The sequence below is a fragment of the Macaca mulatta genome, chromosome 14 (assembly GCF_049350105.2).
Source record: "Macaca mulatta isolate MMU2019108-1 chromosome 14, T2T-MMU8v2.0, whole genome shotgun sequence".
Lineage (NCBI taxonomy): Eukaryota > Metazoa > Chordata > Mammalia > Primates > Cercopithecidae > Macaca > Macaca mulatta.
In genome coordinates, this window is record NC_133419.1 from 6,973,832 (window position 1) to 6,983,098 (window position 9,267).

The 9,267-nt window shown below is 60.2% G+C and overlaps 1 protein-coding gene across 12 annotated transcripts; it reads right to left on the reverse strand.

Moving 5' to 3' along the window:
* Positions 1–1,253: 1,253 nt before the first annotated feature.
* TBC1D10C (TBC1 domain family member 10C) lies at positions 1,254–9,252 on the reverse strand. Of its 12 annotated transcripts, none has more exons than XM_077960765.1 (10): positions 9,125–9,252; positions 7,011–7,246; positions 6,185–6,284; positions 5,814–5,921; positions 5,619–5,725; positions 5,303–5,417; positions 4,627–4,692; positions 4,303–4,492; positions 2,206–2,360; positions 1,254–1,930 (listed from the first exon to the last, which is right to left on the reverse strand). In XM_077960765.1, exons 2-10 carry the CDS (start codon positions 7,160–7,162, stop codon positions 1,583–1,585), a joined length of 1,341 nt encoding a protein of 446 aa, XP_077816891.1. In that variant the 5' UTR covers positions 7,163–7,246; positions 9,125–9,252; the 3' UTR covers positions 1,254–1,582.
* Positions 9,253–9,267: the final 15 nt, after the last annotated feature.

Genomic DNA, 9,267 nt, shown 5'->3' on the forward strand with positions numbered 1-9,267 from the left:
ACAGGGATATCGGGGGCCACCTGCAGAGAGAGGGTCTGGCAGGGGGTGTCTGGGAAAGGGTTTTGTAAACTACAGGTAAGGAGGCTATTACTAAGTTGCAGGCACCCCGGTGGGGTGAGGAGGAGTGGGCGGAGGAGGCTCTGGAGCGCTCTCTAACGCACAGGAGTCCGACTGTTGCCTCCTCCACACACACAGGCTGGTGCGGGATTGGGGGTGGGGTGGGGAAGGAGAAGGAGACAGCACTCCCAGGGGGGCTGCCTGGCAGGGAGCTGCCAGTGGTCGGGGCAGGGGTAAACCTTGGGTCTGCCATGGATAGTAAGGCTTTCTGCAAGTTCCTGCTTCTCCTGAGCCTCAGTTTCCCCCAGATAAATGACAGATAAGGGTCTGGGCCACCATGATTCCCTATTCCAGGGGATAGGCTCCTTGGGAGTAGGACAGGTCTGCCCAGGACCCAGGACCTGGCACTTGCCACATATATGCAGCCTGTGGCCCTGTCGCAAGAACATTCCAAACCCAGAGTCCGACAGGTGACTCCACTGACACCCCACCCAATGACCACCTGTGGAGCCCGAGCCTGCAGATGCCTCCCATCCATGTGGAGTCCTGCCGTGTTCCCCATTGAGAGGCGGGCACTTGGGAACGGGCACTGCGGGACACACGCCTGTGTCGGAACCAGCCCTGTTGCCCTGGCGATGGCTCAAGTCCTAGGCACCCACAGGGGCTATTAGTGAGTGTGGGAGGGGGTTTCCATGGTGGCGGTCCCGAGGGGGCAGACACAGGGATCAGGGAGGGGCGAGGGCTGGCAGGACCTTTCTCCTTTGTCCGCGGCACACTAGGCCTTTGTTCTTGCCTGGGTCCCTTTGACAGATGTGACCAGGACCATGGGTGCGGGGAGGACTTGGGTTAGAGTCCCCCATCCCAGCGAGTTCTGAACCACCCTGGAGGGAGGGGAAGGAGGGCAGAAAAGGGGGTAGAACTCCTGGACTCGCCATCCACTGAGGCGCCCTCCTCCTGCAGGTGCAAAAGCCACTCCTGTCCCCAGACGCTAGGGCAGGGTAACTTTCAATTGGCTCTTACTTATGTAAACACCTTCCCCAGCTGCCAGTGGGCAGCCTCAGTGTGTCCCCAGGGCAGGACCAGGAGAGGCCAGGGCTGGGAAGGGCAGGTGAGGGAGGAGGGGAAGGGGCTGTCTGTCTGGGGTTGGGAGGAGGGCATTTGATCCAGCGCCATCCAAGGCTCTGAAGATCCGAAGATCCAAGTTCAAAAAGATTTTATTCCTGGAGCCCTCTGGGGTCCCTTCACCCAGCCAACCCCTTCCCTGACTCCTATGGTGCCGGCTTTGGTACTTGTGAGGGCCTGGGCACCAGGACGGTTCCATGAGTCCTCAGGTGCCCCACTCTGTGACCCTCCTCCATGCTAGTGTCTGACCCAGTATGTACCACAGAGGACCTCCTCCTCCCCCACCGCCTGGTCCTTGCCTGGAAGGAAGCCGAGTCCCAAGAGTAAAGTGCGGTGCCCATTTGCAGGGCTGGCATCAGCCATCAGGCAATTGAGACTGGGGAACACTGAGTCCATGGTCCTCTCAGAAGCGGGTGTCCAGGAAGGAGGTGGAGCCTCGTTGGGGCCTGGGAGGCCCCTCGATGGGGGGGCCGCGGGCCCGAGTCAGGAGCCCATGGAAAGTCTTGCCGCGGGTCTGGGGTTTCCGCCGTGGTGGTCTGGGCTCCTCTGGGGGCTGCACCACAATCCGGGGCACCTCAGGCTTGGCGCCTCGTCGTGCCCCTGCCAGCTGCTGGGCCTCGAAGATGGCTTGGGCCCCAGCGAGGCGGACCTGTGGCCGGGGCGGGGGCCCCGGCGCAGAATCGGGCAGCTGGGCCAGCTGGGCCTTGATCTCCCGCTGCAGGTCCCGCTCTGACAGCACCACGTTGTGCACCTGTGGGGAGCAGTTGGTACTGCATTTGCCCGGCCTCAAGGCAGGAACAGGAAACTGAGGTCCCCAGCCCAGGAAGTGGCTGAGGACTGAGGGGCTGACAGACAGCCTCGCTGGGGAGCCACAGAAAGCCACTGGAAGCCTCGGGTTTTCGTGTTCTCTGAAGCTCAGGGGACAGGAACTAAGTCCCCGTTCTCGCTTTGGGTTCCTGCTCTGGGACTCAGTTTCCCCCATGCAGCAGGGGCTGGGCAAGTCCGAGGAGAGGCGGGGGCACCCACCTGTGACATGAAGGCCTCCTCCTGCAGCTGCGCGGGGGGGATGGCTCGAAGGGCTCCGAGTGTCTCCAGGAGGCCAGGGCAGGCCCCTCGTTGCTCTGCAGTGCCCAGCGCCAGGCGCACCAATGTCAGCCCCACACGGAACAGTACCTTGGCACCTGCAGGCCGGAGGCTCACTCACTGGGAGGCCGGCCCTGCCCCTCCACAGTTCTGCACCCAAACCTGCCCTCAGCCATGTGCCTGCCACTCTCCTGCAGCTCTGCCCCCCTAGTTCAGGTACAATGACAGAGGGTAGAGTTGCATTTTGGGCGACACAGCCCACTGCACTGGTCAAGTCAGCCTCAAGAGCCACAGATGCTTTGGGGAAGAGTTAGTATTTTGTGAATTTGGTTACTGTCACCTCCCATCCCCACCCCCGCCAGAATGAAGGTCTCAATCACTTGATGCTCAGATGCCATCCACATCTGGAGCCAGCAAGTGCCTGTGGGCTCCAGGGAGGAGCACCTCCTACCCTCCCTGAGCCGGTCAGGCCTCTATGTGCTATGATCACCCAGCTCCTACCCCAGGCGGCATTCGGGTGACAGGTGATGTGCCACCAGGCACAGGACTATCACCTTCAGCACACCTGGTCCTATGACTCGAGGCTCCAAAAGGGAACCCCGGAGCTGGTGAGCTAGCTCCCTGCCCACACCCCAAGGCTCCACCCCTCCAAGCCACCAGCTTCCTGCCAGGAGCCCGGGGCTACTGATGCCCTCACACCAAGCCCTCCCTGGGCCTCAGCTTGCTCATCTCCATGAGGAAAGGTCAGGTGGAGCCCTTTAAGGGCCTTTCCAGCTTGGATCTGTGACCCTCTGATTCTAGAAAGATCCTAGGCAGAACTGCTCTCCCCTAAGCTAGGAGCATAGCACTTGGTGCACTCCCCACAATGCAAGCTTGGGCTAGTCCTGGAGCCTCAGAATCCTTTCCTGGCAGCCTCTGATCTGAGAAGAGACACCAGGGGACCGGCAAGGTTGAGTGATGATGGTGACTGTCAAGAAACAATCACTACTCATGCTATCGTCCTTCTGATAAAGGGAGCCTGTGTAGTGTTTGCTCTCAGGCGGGCAGGTCAGGCCCTGCCCAGCTCTGCCCAGCCCTGCTCTCGAGGTCTGAGGCTGGTTGGGAGGTGACCGCATGAATAGCGACTTGGACACCTGTGACCAGAACTCTAAGCCAGCCAATGGTCCTCCACTGTGCGGAGGGCAGGAAGCCGGCCGAGCACACGACAGGCATTCAGTATGCATGCTGATTGATTTCTACCACGTTTTAAGGTGCAACCTCCAGATCTCACATATAGAACAGAATGCAGGTGGGTTACCGATGGCAGTATCAAGGCGGAGTCCCAAAGACACAGGGAGTCCAGCTTGGCCCTGCTCCGACTCCCCTCCTGTTCTTGGCCTGGCCCCCAGCCTCCACTTCTCTGGCTTCATGGCTCCAAGCCCTCCCTCCTTCATGGACTGTAGCCTGGCCCCTGGGGACAGTGGCCTCTCTGGCCCCAGGCCTCCACAGGCACCCCTGGGAGTCCTTCTCCTGCACAGAGCAGCCAGAAGGAGCTTAAATGCACCCATCGCCCCTGCGCTCCCCTGACACTCTGTCACATCCCTAGTTTTATTTTCTTCATGGCACTTCTGACAATCTATAAATATCTTGTGTGAATTTGGTTACTGTCGCCACCCATCCCCACCCCCGCCAGAATGAAGGTCTCGATCACTTGATTCCCAGCTGCAGATCCACGTCCGGAGCCAGTGAGCACGCAGCAGGTGCCTGCGGGCTCCGGGGAGAAACGCCTCCTACTGTCCCTGAGACACTCAGGCCTCCATGTGCTGTGATCACCCAGCTCCTGCCCCATCTGCCTCCCCTGGAAGCCTCTCTGGCCCAGCTCTGCACCAGGCGGTGCCTGGGTGATGGGTGATAGGTGATGTACCACCAGGCACCAGGCCATCACCTTTGGTACACCCAGTCCTGTGATTTGAGGCTCAAAAAGGGAACCCCGGGGCTGGTGAGCTACCTACCCACCCATACCCCAAGGCTCCTGCCCCAGCCACTGGCTGCCCCACTCACCCTCACTGAGGAAGGCATCCCAGACACGCAGCACTGTGGGGAAGGGCAGGGAGCGGGCGAAGAGGCACAGGAACCACTCGGGCAGGTAGAGCAGGGGCCCGACGCCCACCTGCTGCAGGTGCTTGTGTACGTGCGGGAGCAGCCGCCGCAGCAGGGCCATGAACACCTCGGCATCCAGCCGCACAGCCTCCTGTGGCCACGTCCGTCAGCAGGCCAGCACCGCCACCCCCAGAGCTCAGGCTCAACCTCCCTCAGTCCCCAGACCCCCACCCACTCACCGGGCCCCTGCTCCTCCCTCCTCCATTCCCCATGCCAGCCCCTCACCATGTGGGGCCCGTAGTAGCCGGGGAGGTAGACCTCACAGATCTGCACCAGGCACCAGAAGGCCTCCTGGGGAAGGGGCAGGGCACAGGCCTGTAAGTGCCCACCAAGGAAGGGACCGCAGAGGGGAAGTCAGGACAGGGGAAAGGAGTGAAGGGGAGGGCCTGGGCACCACAGGAGCCTGGACTCAGGGCCACTCCTAACCTGCTCAGTTCCTGGGAGCCCTTCCCAAAAGCACCCCCCTCTGCCCAAGACAGGGCCTGCTGAGGGGTTTAGGGTGTTGGAAATCACAGGGCTCATGGTGTTAGATTTGAAGGTCACAGGGTTGGGGTTCACTGGCCAAGGATTGGGAGTGTCCCAAAGTTCAAGTCCTGGGTTTCTGGGGTCATTGGGGTTGGGGTCACAGTCCCCAAGTTCAGAATCAGGAGTCATGAGGTCAAGGTGATAATATCCAGATTCCTAGATGACTGGGGTCAAGGTTGGGATCAAGGGTCCCAGGTTCCTGGAGTCAAGGTCATTAGGCTTGAAGGTCTGTGAGGCTGGCAGTCATGAGGCCCTGGGTCACTAGGACGGGGTCCAGGAATCAAGGATCGCAGGTTTCTGAGGCCGCAGTTCCTGGGGATGGGGTTCCCTGGGCCTAGGTCACTAGGGTTCCCAGAGCGGGGTCAAGGTCACTCACCTCCGGGGGCAGGTGCATGAGCAGCACAGCAGCCACAGGCCCCTGCGCCTGGCAGTAGCCCTGCTCCGGTCGATACAGGGTGTAGGCCTTGAGCACCTGCAGGAGCCCTTGCTGCCTGTGCCGGAAGACCCCATAAGGGGCCAGTCCTGCAGGCACCCCCTTCTCCACCCTCTGGGGGTCTCTGCCCAGGTCTCAGCCTCCCTGGGCCTTGCTGGGTCCCCTGAGATGCAAGACTGTACAGCTGGGCTGGGGAAAGTGGGCTGGAGCACCCAGGGCTTGTGGGGCTGGGGGTCCCTGGGTATCACCGGCCTCGTACCCGTGGCCCTGAGGTGACACAAACATCTCGTGCAGGGGGAACTGGCGGTGCAGGTCCCTGCCAATGGTCTCCATCCACTGTGGGTCTCCAGGGGCCTCTGCCAGCTCCTGTGGGTAGCCAGGAAGGTGGGTGTGAGGGTTTGGTGTGGTGAGGGGCTCTGGGTAGGGGAGTTGGGGCCCCTGCCCACTCCCTCACCTGATAGGTGCCAGGGCTGTTCTTCTGGCACACATGGGCCCCGCACAACAGGGGCCAGCACCGGGCACGCAGGGCAGACGGGATGCCTTTCCGGCACTGCATCTTTACCTGTGGGCAAGGCCAAGGGCTCCACTAGGCAGCCTCCATAGCTCCCACTGGCAGGCCCCAGGCACAACTCATCAGCAGGCAGAGGCCCACTTTGGGTGGCAGGGAGCAAAGGCAGGAGGTGCTGGGACACAGGGTGAGTACATTTTGCCAAGATGTGGGCCAAGGCAGACAGGAATGAGCCACGGAGGCCAACGGGGTCCCTGCCCTGCCCCTCACCTTCTTGTACTGCTGGGGGCCAGTAGTGCCCCTGCCCTGCCCCTCACCTTCTTGTACCGCCGGGACATGGTTTTCTCCCAGTGCAAGGTCATCTCCACCCACTTCATCTCCCGCTGGCGGATGAGGTCTGCAGGCGGGTGGCCCGGCCTGGGAAGGCATGGCACAGGTATCCAGGCGCTGGGCAGCTGTTACCCAGGGCCCACACTGCCACCCTCCAGGCTACCCAGGTGAACCCAGCTCCTGGCCCTAGGGATCTCTGGGAGCCCTGTCGGGTGACCTGTGACCCAGGAGCCACCAATGCTTGTCATGGGGACAGGAAAGGATGTGGCCCCAATGTGGGCAGAAGCAGGAGATTGAAGGGGTGAGTGGGTGTGTGTTGGGGGAGGTGCTGATTGGCTGTCACCCAGGACAGGGACACAATTCATAGGGGAAGCTGGCTGGAGAGAGCCCTGGACTGGAAGCCCGGAGTCCCGAGTTTGAATCTGGGTCTGTGTCTGATCTCCTGTGTGACCTGGGGCAAGTTTCTGTCTATATCTGGACTTGTGTTTCTGTCTGTAGCTTGGGGAAAGGGGGAAGGAGGAGGTATGGGTCTGTGATTCGGATCTGGGATTCCTGAGCCAGAGGTTCAAAGGGGAAGGATGTTCTGCCCCAGTGGTGGGTGCGAACCCTCGGAGGCTGGGGGTAAGAGATGTACAGAGGCCTCCCCGACCCTTCCCACCTTAGTGTTCCACCTGGCGCCTGCGGACGGGTGCTACTGGCTGAGTCCCCCTCCCAATCCCTACCACCAGACCCTCCCGGCCTCCCTCCAGAATTCAGCCCTCAGCCCCCGTCCTCTGTCCCAGCATCCCACCATCCCTCACCCTGCCCCCTTACCCTGGCTCTGCCGAGCTGCCCCCAATGAATCCATAGCGGTCGGCCTGGCGATATGGGCCAGGCCCACTGAGCTCTGAGTCGGACCCCAAAGAGCTGGAGTCATCCTGCAGCTCGGGAGGCTGCACCAGGTCCTCCCCCAGGGCCTGGGCCATGGTGCCCGGGGCCTTCAATGCCACAGGCAGAGAAAGTGGGGAGAACCAGTGTGAGGGGCCACTCCCGGCCAGCCTGGGGCCTGGCTGCGGGGTGAGAGTGGGGAGGTTTCAGGGTATCTCACCAAGCCAACTATGTCTCCTCTTTTATGGGGGCGGGGGCTAGGCCCTGCCCTGACAGAAAAGCCAGGCCTCTGTCCGGAGACCCAGCCCCAGGCCCAGCCTCTGTCTCCACCAGCCCAGCTCACCTCCTGCAGCACCTCACCTCCTCCTCTCACTTCCTCCTCCTCCTCACACAGCTTCAGCAACCGCTGGGGGCCCCTCCCAAGGGTGGGGGGTGTCACCCCTTCCTCTCTGAGGCTCTTCCTGCCTGCCCCAGTGCCCCTGAGCTGTGGGCTCCTCCCACCCTCCCCATGGCCCCAGTGACTGAAGGCTTGAGTTCCTGTGCTGGGTGTGGAGGGCCCAGGCCTCTTAGACACAGAGGCCAGGCCACCTCCAATTCTTTTGTTTGTTTCTTTTGAGACAGAGTCTTGCTCTGTTGCCCAGGCTAGAGTGCAGTGGCACGGTCTCAGCTCACTGCAACCTCCACCTCCCAGATTCAAGTGATTCTCCTGCCTCAGTCTTCCAAGTAGCTGGAACTACAGACATGCACTACCATGCCCGGCTACTTTTTGTATTTTTAGTAGAGACAGGGTTTTGCCACATTGGCCAGGCTGGTCTCAAACTCCTGACCTCAGGTGATCTACCCACCTCTGCCTCCCAAAGTGCTGGGATTACAGGCATGAACCACCGCGCCTGGCCTTTGTGTTTGTTTCTTGAGGGTCATGCTCTGTCACCCAGGCTGGAGTGTAATGGCAGGATCTGGGCTCACTGCAACCCCCACCTCCTGGTCTCAAGAGATCCTCCTGCCTCAGCCTCCCTAGTAGCTGGGACTGCAGGCGTGCACCACCATGCCCAGCTAATTTTTGTATTTTTTTGTTGAGATGAGGTTTCGCCGTGTTGCCCAGGCTGGACGCAAGAGACCATCCCACCTCAGCCTCCCAAAGTGCTGGAATTACAGGCCTAAGCCGCCACAGCAGGCCCACCTCCAGTTCTGAGGTTACTGGCATGTAAAGCACCCAACTCAGGGTTCCAACAAGAATTAAGGTTAATTTATCGTCTGCTCCTTTGAGACAGAGTCTCACACTGTCACCTCGGCTAGGGGGTGCAATGGGCCTTGGCCCACTGCAACCTCCGCCTCCCAGGTTCAAGTGATTCTCCTGCCTCAGCCTCCCCAATAGCTGAGATTACAGGCGGCTGCCATCATGCCCAGCTAACTTTTTGTATTTTTAGAGAGATGGGGTTTCACCATGTTGGCCAGGCTGGTCTTGAACTCCTGACCTCAAACGATCCTCCCACCTCAGCCTCCCAAAGCGCTGGAATTACAGGCGTGAGCCACTGCACCCAGCCATGTCTGCTCATATAGTAATTCTTTTTACGTGCACACCCTGCAATATTACTGTGCTACTCAAAAGCTAATTATGGGGCCAGGCTTGTTGGCTCACGCCTGTAACCCCCCCAGGACTTTGGGAGGTCGAGGCCAGTGGATCACTTGAGGTTAGGAGTTCAAGACCAGCCGGGCCAATATGGCGAAACCCCACCTCTGCTAAACACACAAAAACCAGGCGCAGTGGCGCGCGCCTGCAATCCCAGCTACTCCAGAGGCTGAGGCAGGAGAACCCCTTGAACCTGGGAAGCGAATGTTGCAGTGAGCCAAAGTCGCGCCACTGCACTCCAGCTTAGGCGACAGAGCAAAACTCTGTCTCAAAAAAAATAAATAAATAAAAGCTAATTATGGGACTTGTAAGAAAATATTAATTTATCATGCCCCAAGGACCAAAGTGCGCTGGAAGTTCAGCCGTAGCTGTCTTTGAGTGTGGTCAGCCGCCTGGGGGCCACGGAGACCCACGAAAAAGGGGGTCGTACGTGAATGCGAGGTCCAGGTCTTGCACCAGTCTGTTCATATCTCTTGAGCCTCAGTTTCCTTTCCTGCACTTCGAGCAGTTAACCCTCAGTGCCTAGCAGCCGGTTATTAATATATTCACAACACCCTCCACCCAGGGCAGGGG